The sequence below is a fragment of the Aedes albopictus genome, chromosome 3 (genome assembly GCF_035046485.1).
Source record: "Aedes albopictus strain Foshan chromosome 3, AalbF5, whole genome shotgun sequence".
In the NCBI taxonomy this organism is placed as follows: domain Eukaryota; kingdom Metazoa; phylum Arthropoda; class Insecta; order Diptera; family Culicidae; genus Aedes; species Aedes albopictus.
In genome coordinates, this window is record NC_085138.1 from 144,946,438 (window position 1) to 144,968,757 (window position 22,320).

The 22,320-nt window shown below is 38.7% G+C and overlaps 1 protein-coding gene across 1 annotated transcript in view; it reads right to left on the reverse strand.

The window, feature by feature from the left end:
* LOC109423983 (uncharacterized) overlaps positions 1-15,910 on the reverse strand; it is a 40,818-nt gene extending 24,908 nt beyond the window's left edge. The window contains exons 1-3 of the mRNA XM_062842987.1: positions 15,017-15,910; positions 14,755-14,956; positions 14,460-14,689 (exon numbers count right to left, since the gene is read on the reverse strand). Coding sequence (XP_062698971.1) covers positions 14,460-14,689; positions 14,755-14,956; positions 15,017-15,888 — 1,304 coding nt within the window. The 5' untranslated portion in view covers positions 15,889-15,910. The remainder of the gene's footprint in view (positions 1-14,459; positions 14,690-14,754; positions 14,957-15,016) is intronic.
* Between the last annotated feature and the right edge of the window lie 6,410 nt (positions 15,911-22,320).

Consider the following 22,320-nt stretch of genomic DNA (forward strand, 5'->3'; position numbering starts at 1 on the left):
GCAAAGTTGTAGAATAATATATTGCGGCTCCCAGAAAAATACACATTGAAAAATTTATTTAGTTTTTCTTTTGAAAATACTGAATTTTGTTACTAAAAATCAAATATCTCAAAAAGCATTTTTTTTACCTTCGTGTTTTTTGTGAGAATAAAGTTCATTCTGTTAGCTATCATCTCTAAAATTTTTATAGTGGTAAAAAAATGTACAAAAAAGTTGTGGCACTTTGATCTTTTTTGATTGCGTGTTTTTTTAGAGTGCATGACGAATTTCCCGCAAACTAGATTATGGGGTAGGCAGCACCCTCTCAGATTTCAATGGAATTGTGTAGGTACGAAGACTATGTACTTTAAAACAACGTTGCATACTTTGTTGTTTTTTTTATTTATCTACACTAATATTTGAAAAGGGCTTAAGTTTTTGACCATTTTTTATACCAATGTAACTTATAAATAACTCCTCTCCTCTCTCTCTCTCTCCTCTTCTTGGCGTAACGTCCTCACTGGGACAAAGCCTGCTTCTCAGCTTAGTGTTCTATGAGCACTTCCACAGTTATTAACTGAGAGCTTCCTCTGCCAATGACCATTTTGCATGTGTATATCGTGTGGCAGGCACGAAGATACTCTATGCCCAAGGAAGTCAAGGAAATTTCCTTTACGAAAAGATCCTGGACCGACCGGGAATCGAACCCGTCACCCTCAGCATGGTCATGCTGAATACCCGTGCGTTTACCGCCTCGGCTATATGGGCCCTTACTTATAAATAACATGACCTACAAAAAAGTGTGGTATGTGTGACTTTAAGGAATTTGTGTGAACTTTCAAGTAAAAAATTGAAATATTGAAAAAACGATCACGCTAAAAAAAGTTTAAAAATAAATTGAAGTCAATTTGGAATACATGCCCATATGCGAAATTAAATAAATCCTATTTCGGAGAACCAAACCCCACACCAACCGTTAAGAATAGAATTCAAAATGGATCAAAGTAATTAAATTGCTATTATCTGAATCCAACCCAACACAAAATGTTTTTTTTTTAGTCAAACCAATTTTTGGGTATTTTTATACGTGGATTTTCACATATTAATATTGAACATAGCTTAATTTGTTTCAATTATAAATCTATCCAATACAAAGAGTATAATTTAGGATTCTCTTTTGAACCAGAACACCAGATCTGTTACACAGAAATTCAGAATATCAACCAGAAGTCGAATTTCAACTTATTCATAGGAGAATAAAATAAATACTTTGCATTAGATAGACTTGTGAATCAAACATATGGAGCTATGTTTAATTTAATATATGAAAATATCTGTAAAAAACGCCCTGGATAAAAACATTTTTTTTTTCTACCGGAGAGAAACACGCAAAATGATGACATGAAGTATTTGTTGTTAGGAACCGTCCATTAAAGATGTAACATTTTAGGGGAAGCTTGTGATATTGCTAGGAGCCTTCTATTAGGTATGGGAGAATATACTTTAAGAGGGGAGGAGCTGTCAAAAATTTTCCACTAATGCTACCGTGATTTCGAATGCAGCGATATGGTCAAACTCAAACATTACAGAATCCTTGAAAAAGGTCCAATAAGGACCGAAACGTCGAGTTAAGAAAACATATAGTTGTTTTTGATTGACCAAATTAGACTGAAATGCCAATTAAAGATATCATCCAACGTGCAGTCGATCACCCAAAGAAAGTCAAACTCAAAGCAATAAAACAAGTACGCGTACGATTCTCATCAGTCAACGAGTTTGAAACTTTTACTACAAATCATTTTATTGCAATAGGTAAATATCATTTGAAATAAAAACTCAATAATTTTGCTTTCGGGATGAAATTGATCAGTAAATGAAACACCTTTGCATGTGCCAAAAATATGTTTTCCATTTGTATTAACCACCCCAGTATGCGAAATGCTACGCAAAACTTTTACGACTTTTCTCAATTTTTAATTATTCAAGTTTTAAATCTAGTAAATTTTATGAAAACGCCTTAAAGTATGCACTTTTCATGCTGAAAAAGTGATTACTTCCGGAAAAGTGCAATTTTATGTATAAATTTGAATATTTATAAAAATTTTGATGATGAAATCGTGTTTAGCAAATACTTGGCAGCTAAAAGCATCCATTCGAATATTCATTACATGTGCGATACAGCCTCGGTAACAAAAGTTTGAAAGGGTGCCAAACACGCAATTACGGAAAATATTTAATTTAATACAGAAATATGTGACTAATTGACTGTAAAACATGTAACTTATCATTCAATAATCCTTTAGCCAGATGATGGTCATTTTATACAAATTGTTTTAAGTTTAAAGCAATATTTTTAACAAATGAATGATCAATTTCACCCGAAATCACGGTACCTCAAAAATGCTTTTCTTCAAAAGTGCCCATCTTGCGATATATGGAAAAATTTTCAATAATAACAAAAATGTCATGTTTTGCAAATTGAAATAATTTTTCTTATTTGCATTTTTTTGACTTTAAAAGCTAATTGACATTTTTCAATGTTATAAAAGTTCACATGATTATCTAATTATACATAACTTTATTGTAGGTAATGTCATTTTTAAGTTATATTGAGTAAAAAACGGTCAAATACTTTAGCCCTTTTCAAATATTAGTCTAGATAAATAAAAAAACAACGTATGCAATCTTGCTTTAAAATACATAGTCTTTAAACCTAAGAAATTCCATCGGATTCTGAGACAGTTTTGCCAAACCCCTACGGCGAGTTTGCGTGAATTCGTCATACACTCTAAAAAACACACAACCGAAAATGCTCAAAGTGCCATAACTTTTTTGTACATTTTTTTTTACCATTATGAAATTTCTACAGATGGTAGCTAACAGAATGAACTTTAATCTCACAAAATATGACGAAGGTAAAAAAATAGCTTTTTGAGATATTTAATTTTTAGTTACAAAATTCAGTTTTTTCGGAAGAAGAACTAAATAAATTTTTCAATGTGTATTTTTCTGAGAGCCACCATTTATTAATCTACAACTTTGCCGAAGAAAATTTTCCGATCAAACAAGCAGTTTCAGAGATATGATTTTTCATTCACATGTGTTCCATTTTTTCATAGGCCCTATTTGAAAGTTAGTCGAGACTCCATAAAAAGTTTTAATATGAAAAAATGGTTATTTATATTGATTAGAACAGCTGTGCAAAATTATATGCAAATCAAAAATGTAAAATTAAAAGTGGATTTTTTTCGTGCTGCTTCGTGGAAAGCCTCTATGTTAAATCGAGATAATAAGCCAATAAGAGATGAAGTAATTTCACCCCGTTCTCCTCCATTATTGGTGCAGTTGTTGTCGAGCGAACTCGAAATGTTTTACTGCGAACAGCAACAGTTCAATTGGGGGTTTATGCACATTTCTCCCGTTGATTTGATGTGGTTGGTACATGAGACGGTAATTTTATCGACCACCGAACAGGCCCATAACCATTCGGTTGATGCTGAGTTTATTACCGGGAATTATCAATTTCGATTGCGCGGGTGCTGATGTTATTGCAGATGAAAAGTGTCATTCAGAAAGTGATTTTCAGCCGAACTGAAGTGATGAAGTCGTCCGGGCAATTGGAATCTGCTGTTTGGTTGTTAGTCGAATTTGTACCAAAAGGACAATGACCTTGCAAAATTCGACAAACCAACGAAATTATTTGGAACGTTGCGTTTATTGGACACCAGTTGAAACAAGTAATAAAGGGTGTGAGTTCAATCGAACTATGAAACGAAACTCGCAATTTATTGTCTGCACTACATTGGTACTAAATGAAATATACTAGATGAATAAATACTGTGCTCTCATATAGGGTATTGGTTCCCTTATTAAGCATGTGGCTCCCATTTTCATCCCACGAAAAACAAAGGATTGAAGCGCTGTTAGTTTTGTTTCTTATTTTTGTATTTTTTGTATGAAGCGAGCACCCATGAAAACAAAAAGAACGGAGTAAATCGGTGCCGTAATAGCTTGTTTTCGAATAGGATGAAAATGGCAGCATGAGATTGATTGATTGATTGATTTGTCTTTATTAGAGAGACTTTCAGCCCTTGGCTGGTTCGTCTCTCAGCATGAGATTACTGATGGCACACATACCCTACTAACGAAATACTCAGTGTGGTTTCAGTTTTTGAAAATTCTAGAAAATTTCTTCAAGAATTCCTTCGTGGATTGTGCCAGAGATTCCTCTAGGAATACATCTAGGGATTCCTTCGGGAATCCTTTTAGAGGTTCTTTCGAGAATTCAATTGTTGACTGTTATAAATGGATGAGACGCAAAAAAATCAATAGTAATTTGAAACCCAAAGCAGAAACGCTAACGGTTCATTGTTCAAATCTCTCGGTCCAGTATAACGAAAATAACTGCACAGCAAAAGTACCCACTGCTGATCCTGACCTTTCTTCACCTCACGTCATCTGTCGCATCACTTGCACCCGTGTCACATCATCCCAATCTGACGTGATGAAAATTAATAAAGCTCATCTCCACACTGAAACCCCCCCTCTTTTCAATTCAACAAGATAAACTGACTAAACCCCGTTGACATGATGAACTCCCGCGTAGAAGACATTTGTGTGCAGATTAGCTACCACAATGCAATGTAGGGTAAAAGCTCCCTTAGTGGAGGTAGTACCAATAGTGGTGGTAGTGCGTATTTTGCACTATTTCAAACAAAAAGCTTGCAAATGACATTTTTAATAGATTCATCATAACTAATTAATAACATTAATTCAGTTTTGTGTTCAGGATTCGCCGAAAAACCTATTTTAAACAATTATTTTCCTTAAATTTTTGGCTCCTTTGTACCTATAGTGGTGGTAGTGTTCCTATAGTGGTGGGTCCCATAAGAATTCAATGGGATGCGCCACTATAGGAACCAATGTTAAATTTTACCTCCATAATAGGAACCATGTACCTATAGTTGGTGCAAGTGATTTATTAGCAAAAACTGTAATAAACAATGGTTTTTACATTTTTCCTAGCAAATTTAAGTGAAAAACTACCGATTAACGTTTTCAGGCTTTTTATTTTGTGGTATTATCAATTTTATTCAATTATTTTTCTACAAGGAGCTACTAATAGCACCACTATTGGTACATTTACCCTAGATATCTTCAACATTGCGATAAAAAAACCTTCATCAAGAGCAAATCACTTGAGTGGGCCCGCCTTCCATTCACGTCGTGTAATGCTTAGAAACAATCCGACGAATGTTATGGCACCACCAATTAAAACCTGTCCGCGCGGTTTGGTAGGAAATTCGCCTCGAAGACAGCCAGCCAGAGCGCCTATCAGTCCATCATGATCGCCGCCGTGACTGACTGGCGCACTACGCTGTTGTCTTCCCGGAGGGTCCGAATCACTTTTCGCTGACTCTGCCAGTTAGTCCATGGGTCGCGCGCTTTCGTCAAGGTGTTGTCCTGGCTGTTGAATACTTAGATTGGATTAGAAGCAATGTAGCAGACAGTATCTGCTTTTTTCTGATTTGACCGCGCTTCGTGTCCCTCCTGATCCAGCCATAAATCATATGCGCAATAATTCACGAGCAAGTTTTTCTAGCCGCAAGCCAGGCAGGCTCGGGCGCTGTCCTAAGCAGTTCACTCTCATTGGTCGAGAGATAATGGAATCGCATTACGAGTTGTTGACAGCGATCGGGCAATTTCAGCGGTTTGCTTTTTTTGGGGCGTATGAATTAAACGTCATAGACGAATAATCCAACTAGCAATGATTCATCCTTTCTCCTTGATGACAAAGACATAAACTTTAACACGATCCACCGATTATTTTACAGCTCTGTTGTCCACAAGAGCACTTAGAGGTTGCAATTGACTGCTGCACTTCCCGAACAAGAGAAACTCCCAACTAACAATTGCAAGTCACAAACAAGCAAGCTTGCTGAATTGTTGCTTAATAATGGTAATGATAGCTGAACTAAAATTATGCTCAACACGTAACTGTTTAAATGATTTTTCAATTGAGAAAATAGTCAATGTTCGACTTTCCTCATCGGTATCAACAATGATAGATTAAAACACTTTTCAAAAGTTTAACAAGAAATTTATTCGACAAGCATTGATTCTTTAACAAAAGAGTTTAACAAAACATTTGTCTGCATCTTATTAAGCTGATGTATCGATAAGCATATGCTCCTGAACAATGTGCTTTTCACTTGTCAAATAAACGCCTTCAGCCCGTCATAGTTTGACTCGGAACTTTGCTCGGATTATGGGATAAATCATGGCTAAAACTGTTTAAATAACCAAGTTATTAGCCTTTCAGGACGCGCGCCATCAAGCAACCGAGGATTTTTGGTAGTGTTCTTTTTACAATAGCGCGCGAAGGGTAAAAGAACCAAAATTTTAAACGAATCACATAAAATAAAACAGAAAAGAATTATGTAGTTTAACATTGAGTGCCAAGAGACGTGATCAACGTAAAAATGCGGCATTTATTTATTATTATTATCTTGATATCTTGTATAGATCTTGTACCTTGATTATTATATTTTGTTATCTTCCGCAGCAGTTCGATTGTACGAGACGCTTGGATCGATGCATTTGACATTAGTGCTGAATATTGTTCCCACAATCACCTAGATAATCAAACATCATTCAGAAATCGACATATTTCAAGTATCCCTAAACATCCTTATGCACTATTTATTGAACATAATATCAAGATTCCATGACAAAAGCATAAATAATAAAATGCTTGACGGATCTTCGACTGAGCATGAGTAGATTACCTGAACAGATGCTGTGAATGCACCACGTCCAAGACCATTCACCACATATTGTCATACATTTTTAAAGATCGATATTTAATAATAAAAATAAAAACATATTCATATCGCAATTACTTCGTCTGGAAACAATATCTTCAATAAGGATCAACACTTTTTGGCCACATTCGATACAAGTTTTCTCACCGTGCAATAAAAATACTGACAGCGAAATCAGAATGGAAAACACGTGTTTTGGGCTGAACAGCTGTTGAAGTTGAAGCGTTGTTCAGTTGATTAGCACGTGCTGTGCTAATTCACCACTGCTGAACACAAGTTCAGGAGTGATCATTATTGAGTCATGGGAAGATTATGTTTTGCTTTGGGTGCTGCATCTCACCATCTTTAGGATGGCGCAGATAGGAAGGCATGCGGCTGGCAATCGACAGGTCTCGAGTTCTAATCCGGATTTAAGTAATTTTATATGTAATTCTTATTTCATAATAGGTGTTCTCAACATGAGTGCAAATAATTACTCTCGTGAGTGGTTCAACATTTTTGCATTTTATTTATTTTCAGTCATTTTTGCCATAGCTGAATAACAACTTTCTTGTACATTTGTAAAACGCTTTGAACAAAAAATAAAGTTGGTGCACAACATGATGCTTAATAACTTCTCCAAATTTGTGTGAACAAAACCCGAACATAGGTTGTACGTGAAAATAATTCAAATGTTATTCAACATTATGCTGAATTAATTCGTCATAATGGTGCCTGTTAAATGAGTGATTGTTAGTTGGGACTAGCTCTAGAACACCAAACTCAGGTACCAAAACAAAAAGGTAAAACCCAATACCTACAACTTGAATGAGTTATTAGAAAGCCCTGCATAAGAATTAAAATACCTATAATGATAACTTGGGTGTCATCTGATGAATAATGACACCAGGTCTTGCAATACCTCAATAATAATGGACGATTTTTCCATACAAATAGCGATTCAGCAATTATTGAATAATACTCAAGCAGTCCTCAATACCAAACCAAAAAATCAGTTATGTATTTTAGGTCGATGACGCAATTCCTTTACAATACCAAAATAAGCTATTTTCAAAACCTCGATTTCTAATCTCTACCTTGTTTTGGTATGATACCTAACTTTGGTATGCTGCGGTTATGGGACAGTTTTTCAGTCTTGCTGGGGTTACGCTGGTAAACATTGAGTATATGTGGAACGGAGCCGAAGTAACGATTGGTTCGACGATGAGAGTAGTGAGCTCTTGGGAGAGAAAAACGCAACGAGGGTGGTGATAATGCTGCAGTACTGGACCCGGCAGAATGAGGCATGACATAAAAGCTGAAATAGCAGACCGGTCTCTTCCGGGAGAAAAAGCGCAACCTGGAGGAATAGGAATGCAAATAATTGGAATTGCTGCGCTGTTCGGAAGTTCTACCAGAAATTCAATGCATGCCACAAAAGCTTCGTAACGCCAGCCGGACTTTGCAGCTATAAAAATGTGATCGAAAGTTGAAAGCAGCTTCACGACAAACACCTGACTGGTGCGGGGAGCACAGACATGGTGGATCAAGGCAGTGCAGTGGGAGAAATAACTACGTCAGTACAGCAGGGAGCAACAACGAGTCAACTCCTGCGATAAGGATGCTGTCGATATCGGTGATGAACTCATCTAGATGACAGATATGGAAACACTCTCATCGTGAATCAACTCGCGAGTGTAAAAACAACAAACGGTTTACTCACGGTGCCGAGAGTAAGCCGTGTGTGTGTGTGTGTGTGTGTGTGTGTGTGATCCAACTAACCCCCACTGTCCGGCAGTGGTATTATGGAAGAAAGATTTCTGCAATATCATTTTTATACTATTGCAAAAAGCTTTAGTCCAGGAGTTAGAAGGTGATAGCTCTATTGCAGATTCAGAGACCCATTTCAGAATGGCTGGAGAGACACGTCCATTCAGAAGTCACTTTCACTTACAATAAGCCCCGCATGTGTACATTACCGTTATCATTTCGACAATGATAATGCAAACACACTTCCTGATTCAAAGTAAATCTTTGAAACTGGTGCGTATTTAGTTCATATTGTTATAGTAAAAGTAATCAGAACATTCTCACCGGAATCCATCCAATCCAAGGTAGCGCTGCCATCACCATGGGAACGTCTTCGTTGTGCAGTCAGGTTTCCTCCTCGTCTCGCCACCGTTGTGCTTGCAGTCAGTCATCATTTGAACACACGTCACTTTAGCTCCCACAAAAATATGAATGTTAAGCCACACGGGATGATTCTGTTATCCCTCGCGAATCACTGATGGCATAGCCACATACGTAAAAAAACACGAAAGAAAACTGCAGTTATAGCGCCTTTACAACAACTTTACTATGGAAAACTACTGGAAGGCGTAACGCCATTGACCGTCCTACGTGAAAACGCGAAATAGACGGCACATTCCCACTTTCTCGCACCGTTTCCGAATTTTTTTATTTTTTTCAATATCAATCAATCCATTTCTCACTATTAAAATTCACAAATGACAAGCACTCTTTTACACGCGGAAGCTATCCGGATGGCGTAGCACCGGCCAAACCGTCAGCAGAATAACAAAAAAATTGGCGAACGCGAAAAAAACGCGACGAGCAAAACAAAACACGTCTGATCGCGGCTACGCCTACTGTCTATCATCATACACACTGTACAGTGCAATGGACCACAAATTCTCCCAGTTGTCGGGCTATATACCGTGAAGGTTGGAGTAACAATGTTTAAGATTGTCAACAACGAGAATCTTCACCACAATTGGCGTTTTACCCCACGTCTCCACTAGACAGAAATGTCTTGCCATTTTGCTGCCAGAAAGAGAAAACGTAACAGAAATGATCAACACCGCTGCTTTCCATGCAAACAGCGAGAGAACATTTCTGTCATGACACATCTGTCCAGCAAAATGGCAAGACATTTCTGTCTAGTGGAGACGTCGGGTTACTGCAGCTCACCATCAGCATCAAACTAAACAAGCTCCAATGAGGTACAGATACAGGTGGCGCAGATAATCATTGCAAATCACTAGTTGTCTCTTTCGTTCTAACGCTGATCAAATGCAAATCAATTAGTGACGTCACTAATTGCGTTGCATTTGATCAGCGGTAGAACGAAAGAGACAACTAGTGGTTTGCAATGTTTATCTGTGCCACCTGTATCTGTACCTCATTGGACAAGCTCATCTGCTACAGCGTAGTGTGTTTAGAACTGAAGTAGCCGGTGCCGAGAGTAAGCCGTGTGTGAGTTTATTCGCACTCGCTTGCTTCACGAGTATGAAGCAAAACAAAAACAAAAACACTCATGAATTTTTATTCGCGAAGAACAAGTGGAGATGCGGGAATTGCATTTTAGTGCGATTTTAATAGCAAAACAAGCAATGATCCATCAGATAGTAGTGTTTTGTGCTTTATTGTTCCTGAAAAGTTAATCTGTCGGCCGTGTAAATTCGTTGTTTCAAAAAATTGAAAAATGTTCAGAGCTGCTTCGCGAATCAATCACGAGTGCGACCAGCTTCGTTAGCTCGCGAGTGAAGGAAGTGCGAATATATTCTGGCTTCTGTTGTTTACGAGTAGGATAGCTTTGCGTTTGTGTCTACTCAGCTGCATTCCTCACTGTTTTTCATCACTGCTAGATGGACCAGAAAAGTTGGCCACCTGTCTGCACTGGCTAATTGTCTGGATTAAACTAAACAGCTACCGGAGGAGAAGAAGCAGTCATGGTAAAATCGGAACTGCTTACTCAACGTTCCTAAATTTCAGCGCCTCCATACTGGTACACGGCCCAAGGATAGGATTACACTATCGCGCCTAATTATGAATTATTCCGAGAAAACCCCTCCATGCATTATTATGTCACGAATTCTTTCTGTAAATATCCCGGAAAGGACATTCTTGCTGGAATTCCTTTTACGAGGTTAAAAAGAACTCATCTTGATTTTTTTAGAAAATTCTTTAGGGTTACCTCCAGGGAAACCTTCAGGAATTCTTTTGGGAATTGTTTAAGGATTTATCAACTGTCTTTAAAAAGAACGATATACACATGCAAAATGGTCATTGGCAGAGGAAGCTCTCAGTTAAAAACTGTGGAAGTGCTCATTGAACACTAAGCTGAGAACCAGGCTTTGTCCCAGTGAGGACGTTACGCCAAGAAGAAGAAGAAGAAGATATTCAGGGATTTTCTCGGGCATTTATTTGGAAATTCCTTTAAAGTTTTTCAAAGCATTCTTCTGGAAGATCCGCCAGGGATTTTTCCAATGGTTGCTTTAGGTACTCCCCCAGGCATTGCTTTGGATTCATATGGACCATATATGACCTCAAGGATTTTTTTTTTCAAATTTTTTCTAGAGATTCTCCCAACAATTGCTGCAAAAATTACTCCAGAATCTAATCATTGGCACTTATCAAAGAATTTTTTCCATAAATTTGTCTTTGTATACCTGAAGAGAGTTCTGTATTTCTATCAGCGAAAACGATTCTTTGAAAAAAAAAAAACGTTGTGTTTTAATTTCTTCAGTAAAATTCTTCAAAGAATTCCTCCAGGAAATTTGTTTAGAAATTGTCTAATATTTTTTCTGAGCACTCCTTCAGAGGTATGTCTTGCAACTCTTCTTTGGATTCCTCCAGCAAATCACTCAGGGATACCTCAGAAATTTATTGGGGATTTTCTAGAAATCCCTCTAGAAATTGGTCAATCTTTTTTTCTTTGGAATTACTTACAGAGTTCCTTCAGAAGTCTTCAAATATTTTTCTCAGAGAAGTCCAAAGGTATCTTAAAGTTTTTTTTTTCAGGTACTCTCTTAGGTATAATCCTAGGCATCCATGCAGAAATTGATCAAAAAATAACTTCCGAAATTGTGTGGATAACTGACACTGAGGAAAATTACAAGTGGTAGTCGAAATACGCGTATCTGTCAAAGGATAAGCAACATAGGGCGGAATTAGAAGGTACGAAACTGATTACACTCATTCGAAGAGGGTATTCTGCTTAGAGGGTTCGAAAAGTCGGTACAAGATTCCGAAATTGCTCCAGAAATTTTTGTAAAGGGTTTCCTCGAAAAAAATCAAAAAAGCATTCTAAAAAAGTACTTCTGTAATTGTAGTGCAAATTTTGGAAGATCTTCTAAAAAACCCCAGAAAAAGATACCCAAAATTTCTGAAAAAATCTTCAGTAGGATCACTGTTGAAATCTTAGGAAATACTTTTGACTAAATCTCAGGAAAGACATCCGAATAAATTCCGGAGATATTCTTGGATGAATCCTGGGATGAACTTCCTGAAGAAATACCTGGTGAGACTTCTCGCGAAACTCGCGGTGGAATTCCAAGTAAAAAAATATTGCGGGTTTTAAAGGAATATTTCTGGAGAAACCCTATAACAAAATTATTTGGGGATTTTGAAAGTATTGCTGGGGATATGGGTGGACCCTGAGATCCCTGAAAAAAAAAACTCTTGAGATATTTGTAAAGAAACTTCTGTATAAATTCTTGTAAGAATCTCTATGAACTCCTGCAGGAAGAATTCCTGCCTGTATCGATGGAGGTACTAACACAAGAATCTCTGGAGGGATTCCCGCAGATTTTTTTCGTATTAATTCCTGAAGATACTTCTGGGCATAGTTATGTGGAAATTTTCTTGGAGTTATTCCCGAACAAATCTCTGATGGATTGAAGAAATACCTAAACTAATTTCGAAAGGAAGAATTTGAAAAAAAAATCTCGGAAAGTCACTGGAAGGATTTATTTAAGAATCTTTGAGAGAGTTACTAATGAAATAGTATTGAATTAGCTCCCTGCTTTTATTCTCTGTTCGGAACATAACCAGCTCCCTGTTAAAATGCACGTTAATAAAAACAGAAAATACTAATGAAATCCCTGGAGAAATTTTCGATGATTTTTTTAATGAATCCTTTACTCAACCTTTATACTCAACCGATTTTAATGAAAATTTTATGGTATTAGCTACACATAATATACTATTCATGGTAAAAAAATAGCTATTTTGGCGAACGCAATCTAAAGTTATACAATATTTTCTGTGTGGCAATTTCATCGTGTTCGCCCTTTATTTCTGAATGAATCCCTAGAAGAAGTTCCAATATTACAATTTTTTTTGTTGTACATGAACACGAAAAATAGAAAACTCACAAACGTAGCTCAGTTTCTCTACGTCTACAAATATAAGGATACAAACAAATCGTAGACGGTTTTTTATATTTAAGAGGAAAAATATCCATAACGTATAAAATAAATAAAATGTGACAAAACGTCGCGTCGGAAGGACAAAACGTCGAAATACGAAAAAAAAAGGTTTCTTTTAAAAGAATAAAGAACTCACTATTGACTTACTACTCGTTTTCGACGTTTTGTCCTTTTCACGCTTTTGGATTCGGCTTTTCGAAGGCGCTTATACTGGGAGTTAAAATTGTTTTTGTTTGACCTCAACAGTTGATTGCTGAGTAACTTGGAGTAACCTCTATGACACCACTGACGAGAAGGAAGGGGCTATTTACCCCATATACAAGAAAGGTGACAAGTTGGAGAATGAAAACTTCCGAGTAATCACAGTTCTGAATGCCGCCTGGGGTCTCCAGTTAGCCTAGTGGTTAAGGCAATGGATCGCCAATCCGGAGACGGCGGGTTCGATTCCCGTTCCAGTCGGGAAAATTTTCTCGATTCCATGGGCATAGTGTATCATTGTGCTTGCCTCACAATATACGAATTCATGCAATGGCTGGCATAGAAAGCCCTCCAATTAATAACTGTGGTAGTGCTCAAAGAACACTAAGTTGGAGAAAAGGCTGGCCAAGTTCCAGTTGGAACGTCGAGCCAGAAAGAAGAAGAAGAAGAAGAATGCCGCCTACACAGTGCTATCCCAGATCATCTTCGGTCGTTTTTACCTAAATTGAATGAGTTTCTGGAAACTTATCAAGCCGGCTTTGTCGTCGGCCGCTCGGCAACGAACCATATCTTCACTATGCTCACTATCCTCCAAAAAATGCCGCGAACACCAGGTCCCAACGCACCACCTGCCTGTTCATCGCGCCTACGCCGCGGCGTAGTGAGGAGTAATTGAAAATCATAGACGGGAACGTCTTCTCCGGGAAGCGCACTAGACTGATCAATTCGACGATGGACAGTACAATAAACTACGTAAGGGTCTCGGGTTCGTTCGAATCTCACCGGGGACTTCGACAAGGACTTTCATGTTGACTATTCAGTATCGCCCTGGTGTTATGTGACGAGCCGGGCTTAACAGTCGGGGAATGATTTTCACGAAATCCTGCCAATTTAAAAAAAGACACTAAACCGTCTTCAACCAGAGGTTGCACAGACTGAACAAGCACTAACATATGACAACGGACAACACACATAACACCCAGTGGCCCAGTGGAGAATCTCCCGTTTGACGAAAAGTTTCCCCCGACTGGAGCGGGAATCGAACCCACACTCCGAGGCTTACGAAACGCCTAGATGACTGACGCCTCTAGCCGCTCGGCCACGAAGCCCACCAATTTGTCTGTTTTGCGAATGACATGGATATTATTGCTGGAGCATAGTGAGGAAGAAAATTAGGTGCAGCAGCTCTGTTATGCCTTGCTAAATGATCTAGCCGTGAAGTACGTGATCACAACTACATCTAACCATTTCTCAAAGTATTTATTACGGCATATTGAGTAGAAACGTAATCAATGAGTAAATGATATTGCACAAATTCTTGAACGCCTCGATAGACACAGGAAAAACTCCCGCACAACTGAACCACTGGCTATTCGTAGACGCGTAGATTTGGATGATCATGAGAGAAGTACGCATTTGCACATACTCAGAGTGATTCTCGGCTAGGCGTGACAGCTCAAATATCACACCATTTACCAAATTGGCAATGCCGACTGCCTGCAAAATTTCAAATTTAAAGAGTTGATTTGACATTCCTCGAACTAAACAAAAAAAAAACTCACTTGAACTTGTAGTGAATCAATTAAATAGCACCACCAGTAGCATTCCAGAACGTAGGACATCGCAGTTGACGCAGACAGGAGAGCATTTGTTATAGACCCATCTCGGATGAGCACATATACCAAGACAGCAACGAGGACCATTGTGCAGTAATAGGTCACAGCAAATGCATAGTTGATGAACGGTTGCAACACATCTATGATTCTGAAATTTACATGAAATTCTTTAAGTTCATACTAGACTGGATAACTGAACAATGTAAACCTTAGAAATTCAGTGTGTTGTTCCAAGACCGATTTCAATGTTTTCTGCAAGTATTTAAGCTGGACGACATCCGGCAATGGTCCTTGATCGTGTTCCTTTTGCATTTGTCTCGCTCTACTTAAGATTGTTCTGAACCCATGGGAAATGATCAACAATTCAGCTCGCAATGCCATTAGTATTACGGACATCATGATAGTGGAGTAGAACAATCTGCAGTCCCAAAAGAAAGCCAATGTTGCAGTGAACAGTTGCTGCATGGAAACAGTTAGAGTAGGTCCCAAACTCTGAAATTGGTGGGGTATTCCGAAAACGCGGTCTCTGGCAGCGCACGGTATCCAGATGAGAAATTGGTTACCAAGGAAGAACAAAATCATTGCCAGGACTCCGTGACCTGTGGCACGAGATGTCTGTTTCCGTATTGATGTATCGTAATCTGGATCCCCGGAACTGCAGCGACGTCTCCCAACGAATGTTCTGCATTGTTGAATCGCTTCATCGTAGTTCTGTACTATGAATATCCTAAGGAAGCATATCAAGAAACCTACGAACACCAGGACCGTGGCGTAGAGTGTTATTCTATCTTCCTGATGATTCACATCGAAAATAAACTTGCACATGGCCACACAGAATTGGTAAACACCCAGCAGACGGTACAACGTCATGCAGCATCGTTTCCACGGTTCCCAGTTGCTGTACTGGATTCCTCCACCAATGGTGACCAATTCCAAGCAACAGAAATAATCCCGGTCCAGATATCGATTGACTGCATCTTCCAGTTGACCCCTGAAGAGTCGAACCTTGGCAAGGCTTCCGTGCCAATACACCATCTTATCAAAGTTTCGTTTAAAACTAGTGAAGTCGATTGATTGCATTTGGTCCGGCCACTTCTTACAAATCATGGTCAAGGTGAATGTATCACATTTCACCGAAAATCATTTTCATAGTTCATAGTTCATATTCACAGTTTAACATTTCACGGAACCACATGTGACGGAATGAACTAAGTAGATTTGACCGTTTTGACGAAAACCATTTGGCAGAATGTTTCGTTTCACTTAAAATCATTACATAAGAAAAACAAATTTAACTAGATTGAACTGATAAAGAACAACCGAGGAAATAGATATCGAAAATAAATATAGGTGATTTTAAGTACGTTGAAAAGTTTGTAGACTGCACAGGAATCGAACCCGTCATCCCAAACATGCTCTTGCTGACACCCGCGCCTTTACTTCTGCGCCTCTATGGGTCCTACAAACTCTTTACTTCATTCAAATTTTAAATTATCCTTGATAAAAAAAAACTATGAGGGAGGGAGGGAGTTCATACGGTCTTTTCTGCGAAATGGTATTCGATGAAATGGTATACAACCGATCAGCGTCTTTGATTCATATTTAATCATATACTTTGCGGTGCACCGGCAAGCGTGGGTGTGCCATTAAATTGATTAATGGCCTAGGTTAGGTTGTTGGGACTGGCACCTGACAAATACCATCATTGTGATTTGCATTTGACAAAGAGGAAATTTCCGCTGCTGCTTTCTTTTTTGTACAATAGACTATCACGTTCTGTAGAATACCTTAAGCAAATCAACAAAGGGAGTTTATTGTAATAAATAACATACATTGTAGTAGCAACGCGGAAGTGTTCCCTAGATCCTATAAAGATATGGGCGGATCAAAAATTACCTCTCAGCTTATTGGATGACCTTATCATATGCCCGAAAAAAGGACACATCCTATATAGATTGTGCAAATTGCTAAATTTCGTCGGTGAATATCAGGCTGGTTTTCGTGAGGGCCGATCTACGACGGATCAGATGTTTAACTCGTGGTTGATCATAGATCAATTTCAACAGTATCCAGTGACAAACAATCTATTCAATAATTTTAGAGCGGCGTCAGATATTTCTACCGTGATACTTTCAATGATTCTTACCGAATTTCCTTAAGAAAATTTTCCCAGGGTTCCTTCAGAGACTCCTTCGAAGATTCATCACAGGAATCTTTTCTAGATTATTCCTGAGATTTCTTTAGGTATTGTTCTAGTATTCTCTCAGAAACTTCACAGTAGATTCTTTCATGAATTGTTTCCGGGATTAATGTAGGTATTTTGTCGGGATTCCTCTGGGTTTTCTTAGTCATTTCTCTAGTGAATCCTTCTGAGAATCGTCTCGGGATTCCTCCCAGGGTTCCTTCTGATATTTCTCATCAGATTTTTTTTCCTTTTGCGATTTCTTCTGCTGTCAAAGCTCTACTGCAGCCATGAAAATCAACATATCTCGCACTTAGTATCATTCGGGCGTATCTACAATAATCGATTTCTCTTCCGGGAATATGAGCAATGTTTGGATGATTTCACGGTGTAGTCCTGTGGAGGACGACTAGGACTACCACTTCCGAAGTTAGGTCCGACGCATGTGGGGGCCAAGCTCCACCCCCCCCCCCCCCCCCACAGAAATTTTTAATGACTTCATATAGGTATGAAAATAAAAAAAAAAATGAAGACCACTGTCTTAATGACAAACACAGATCTATAGTAGACATTTATTTGGCATAATATGCGTTACAAATGATAGTTATTGGAGACTATTCTCAACTTGTCACACTTCACAAGATCATTGTCCAAAATGGACTGTTAGTTTTGTTTGGAAATATGATATAACCGGATAATTAGCAATACTTCGTATCTTTTTTTTAATCGCCGGGAAATGAAATCGATATGATAGTTTTCAAAGGAATCCTTTGATGGGTATCCCAAAGAACCTCTGAATTTTCTAGCAGCATTACTGCAAAATATTGTTAAGTGCTTCCTTGTGGAATTCAAAGACCATGTGGAAAAAATCTAGTTGAATTTGCAATAGAATTTCAGCAGAAGTTTCAGGAGGAAACCCTGGGAGAATGCTGAAAGAGTCTTCTCTGGGTTTCCTTAAGGATTTCCAGGAGAAATGTCTGAAATCGTGTCTAGCATGCAAGTACTTGAAGTAAGTTGCAAGTAAGCATGCAAGTTGTTTGAAGTAAGTAACAGTTACTGTGAAAGAATCACAGGATGTATTCCCGAAAAAATCACAGAACGGATTTCTGAAGAAACTGCTTTGCAGGAGCTATAGGGGCTATTCTTGAAGGAATTCATGTATAAATAATTGGATGAACTCTTTAAAAATATCTCGAAGATAATTGTAAAAGAATTTTTCGATGACTTCTTGAAGAACATCCTGGGTCCAGTATCCCTCTAAATTTATCTTAAGGAATTTCAATACAAATCGCTGGAGGTATTCCTCTAGAAATTTTTCAAGTACCAGGTAATCAAAAAGAATATGATAATCCTGGAAAAAATCTTGGGTGAATCCCTGGAAAAGACAATGGGCGAATTTCTGACATTTCTGACCGAACCACTGAATAAATTTTAGAAAATATCCCGAGAGAGGTTTCTGAAGAATCATTATAGGAATTCCTGGAGCAATTTCTGAAAGAACTCTCGGAGCAACCCCTGAAGGAATCCCTGAAGAAATACCTGGAGGAATTTCTGCATGTATGCCTGGAGTAAACCCTGTAGGAATTTCTGAAAGGAGGAATTCTAGAGCAATTATGGGAGCAATCACTGGAGAAATTTTTGAAGAAACCGCTTGAGGAATCCCTAAAGAAGTTACTAGACAAATTTCTGGACCAATCCTTGGAGAAGTTTCTGGATGAATTCCAGTAGCTAGGAATTCATGGAGTAACCCTTGGAGGAACTCCTGGAGAAATCCCTGAAGCAACTCCTTGAGGAATCGCTTAAGGAAATCTTGGAGGAACATCTGGACAAATTCTTGACGGAATCCCTGAATAAATTTCTGGAGGAATTTCTGAAAGTATACCTGGAGGAGTTCCTGGCGAAATAGCTAGAGGTATTCTTGAAGGAATCCCTGGAGGAATTTCTGGAACAATATTTTGAGGATTTATTCTTGGAGAAATTCCTGGATGAATGCCTGGATAAATCCCTAGATGAATTGCTAGAGAAATCTCTGGAGGAATTCCTGGATAGATTCGTAGAGGAATTCCTAAAAGAATTCCTAGAGGAATTTCGGAAGGAATATCTGAAAGAAACCCTGAAAGAATCCCTGAAGGCATTTCAGGACAATTTCCTGGAGTACTCCCTGAAGAAATTCCTGGATGAATTGCTGTAGCAAACCCTGGAAGAAATCCTGAAGGAATCCCTGGATGAACTCCTGGAGGATTTCCTAGAGGAAATCTGGGCGGAATCCCTGGAAAAATTTCTGAAGAAACCTCTTGAGGAGTTTCTGGATGAATTATTAGAGAAATTTCTGAAGAAAATCTTGGGAGAATTCCTGGGGGAATTCTTGGAAAAATGCCTCAGGGATCCCTTGAGAAACTCCTGGAAGAACCCTGAAGAAATTTCTGGAGAAATTCCTGGAAGAATTGCTGGGAAAAATAATGGAAAAATTCCTCGAGGAATTCCTGGAGGAATCTCTGAAGCAATTTCTGGACGAATCTCAGGAGGAATGCATGGAGGAACTTCTGGACGAATTTCTGGTGGAATCCCAGAAGGAATTTTTGGAGAAATCCATGAAGCAAGTCCTAGAGAAATCGCTGGAGGAACTTCTCGACAAATTCTTAGCAGAATCCCTGGAGGAATTTCGGAAGAAATAATGTGGAGAAGTAATAATCCTTGGATAAATTTCTGGACGAATGTCTGGAATAATCATCGGATGAATTCCTAAATAAATTCCTGGTGGAATTTCTAGAGGAATTGTGGGAGGGACCTCTGGTAGAATTCCTGGAGCAATCTCTAGATGAATTCCTTGAAAAATATCCGGAGGAATTGCTGGATGAATTCTTGAAGAAAATCCTGAAGGAAACCCTGGAGGAATCCCTGTAGCAAACCCTTGAAGAAATCCAGAAAGAATCCCTCTATGAATTCCTGGAGGATTTCCTGAAGGAATCTCTTGAAGAAAAAAATCTGGATAAACTCCTGGAGAATATCCTGGAAGAATTCCCGGAGGGTTCCCTAGTTAAATTCATGAAAAAATTTCTGAAGGAATCCATGGAGGTTTTCCTGGATAAATTCCTAGAGGAATTTCTTTGGAAATTTCCGAAGGAATTCCTGGATAAATGTCTGGAGAAATTCCTAGAGAAATACCTGGGGTATTTTCTGGCGGAATTCTTGGAAGAATTCGTGGAGGATTTCCTGGAGAAATTCCTGGAGGAACTCCTGGATGAATTCCGGAAGAAATTCCTCGATGAATTCCGGCAGAAATTCCTGGAGGAATTTCTGAAAGAATACCTGTAGGATTTCCTGGAGGTTTCCTGAAGAAATCCTTGAAGGAATGCCTAGAGGAATCTCGATAGGAATTCATGCAGGAATCCCTGAAGGAAATCTTGGAATAATTCTTGGAGAAATTCCGCGAAACTTCTGAAGGAATCCCTAGAGGATTTCCTGTGAGAAATTTCTGGAGAAATAGTTATTTCTGAAGGAATTCCTGGAGGAATATCTGAACGAACTCCTGCGGTAATTCCTGGTGGAATTCTTGAAGATATTCCTGGAGGATACCCTGAATGAAATCCTGGAGGAATCCCTATAGAAATCCCTGGATGAACTCTTAGAGGAATGCATGGAGAAATTCCTGGAGCCATGCCTGTAGGATTTCCTGGATGAATCTCTAGAGAAATTCCTTGAGAATCTCTAGAGGAATTCCTGGAGGAATCCCTGTAATATTTCAATGAGGAAGTTTCGGGAGGAATTCCTAGAGAATTTCCTTGAAGAACCAATGGAGCACTTTCAGGAGGAATCCTTTGAGGAATCCCTGAATGAATTTCTGAAGGAATTCCTGGAGGAATTCCTGGAGGAATCTCTAGAGGAATTCCTTGAGGTATCTCTGAAGGAATACTTGTAGGAATCTGTGGAGGAATTGCTAGAGGAATCTCTTGAGGAATTCCTGGAGGAATTTCTAGACGAATCCCTGTGGGATCTTTTAGAGAAATTCACGCAGGAATCCCCAGAGGAATCCTGAAAGAATTCTCGGAGGAATTTTTGGAAGAATCCCTGAAAGAATTCTTGGAGGAATCCCAGGAAGCATTCCTGAAGAATTCCAAGGATCTATTTTTGATACAATTCTAGGAGGAGTTTCTGACGAAATCCAACGAGGAAGTACTGAAGAAACCAAAACTGTTAAAAAGTTTAAATTTCTGAGGAAATCCTGAAGGAATCCTAAAAAGAGTGTGTAGAGGAACGTTTGGAGGAATCCCTGTAGCAGTTATACTGAAGGAATCCCTGGAAGAGTTTCTGAAAAAAAAAGATATCTCGGACGCAATCCCAGGATGAAACGTGAAGAATCTCCATGATGAATCCCGGAAGTAATCCTAAGAGGAATTCCATAGGGAATCTCAGGGGAGATTTCTTGGCGAATTCCTGGAAGAATTTCTGTAGGAATCTCTGGATAAAAAAATCTGAAGAAATCCATGTCTGCAGTAATTTCTGGTCGAATTATTGAAGGAATACTTGGATGGACTCCTAAAGGATTTTTGTACAATTGTTTTAAGAAGTTCCTGGATTTATTTTTGAAAAAATCTCTGAAGAAATACTTGCAGCCATACCTGAAAAGATCTCTGGAGAAAGTCCTGAAAAAGCCTCAAAAACAGTATTTGAACAATCACTGGAAGAACCTCTAAAGATATCCCAGGACAAATCCCCAAATAAATGTGTGGTTGAATCCCTAGATGAATTCTTGAAGGAATCTCTGGAGAGATTCATGATGACGTCACTGATGCAAGCTATGGAAAAAAATCATGGAGGAATTGTTCATACTCATATAGTTAAAGAAACTAGTATCAAATCTAAACCAGTCATTAGGATTCCTCAAAACTGCAATGTCGATTTGCATGTACACATATCGGGACCCATGTTGCTTAAAAGTCATCTCAAGTCAGGCCCCCCTGGGCCTCATCCAGAAAGAAATCCTAGCTACGCCAATGCCTTCAAGAAAAGTTGTAAAAAAGTCATCTACTCTGAACAGCCTCAACCTCAAGGGCATGGGGATACAACCGCTCCCAGGAAAGTTTGTCACCTGCAGAAGGCGGTGTACGGACTGAAACAATCCACTTGCGTATGAAACAGGAAGCTGGATGCAGTTTTGAAACTGGAAGCTTTCCAGTTTTGATTCATGTGTCTACTATCACGTGGACAGCGAGCGGCTTATTATTATCGCCGTGTATATCGACGATTTCCCGTTCTTTTCAAATTCTGTCACTGGGTCATCTACGTGAAGGATTGTTTGATGAAAAGGTTCTGGATGACTAACTGTATTA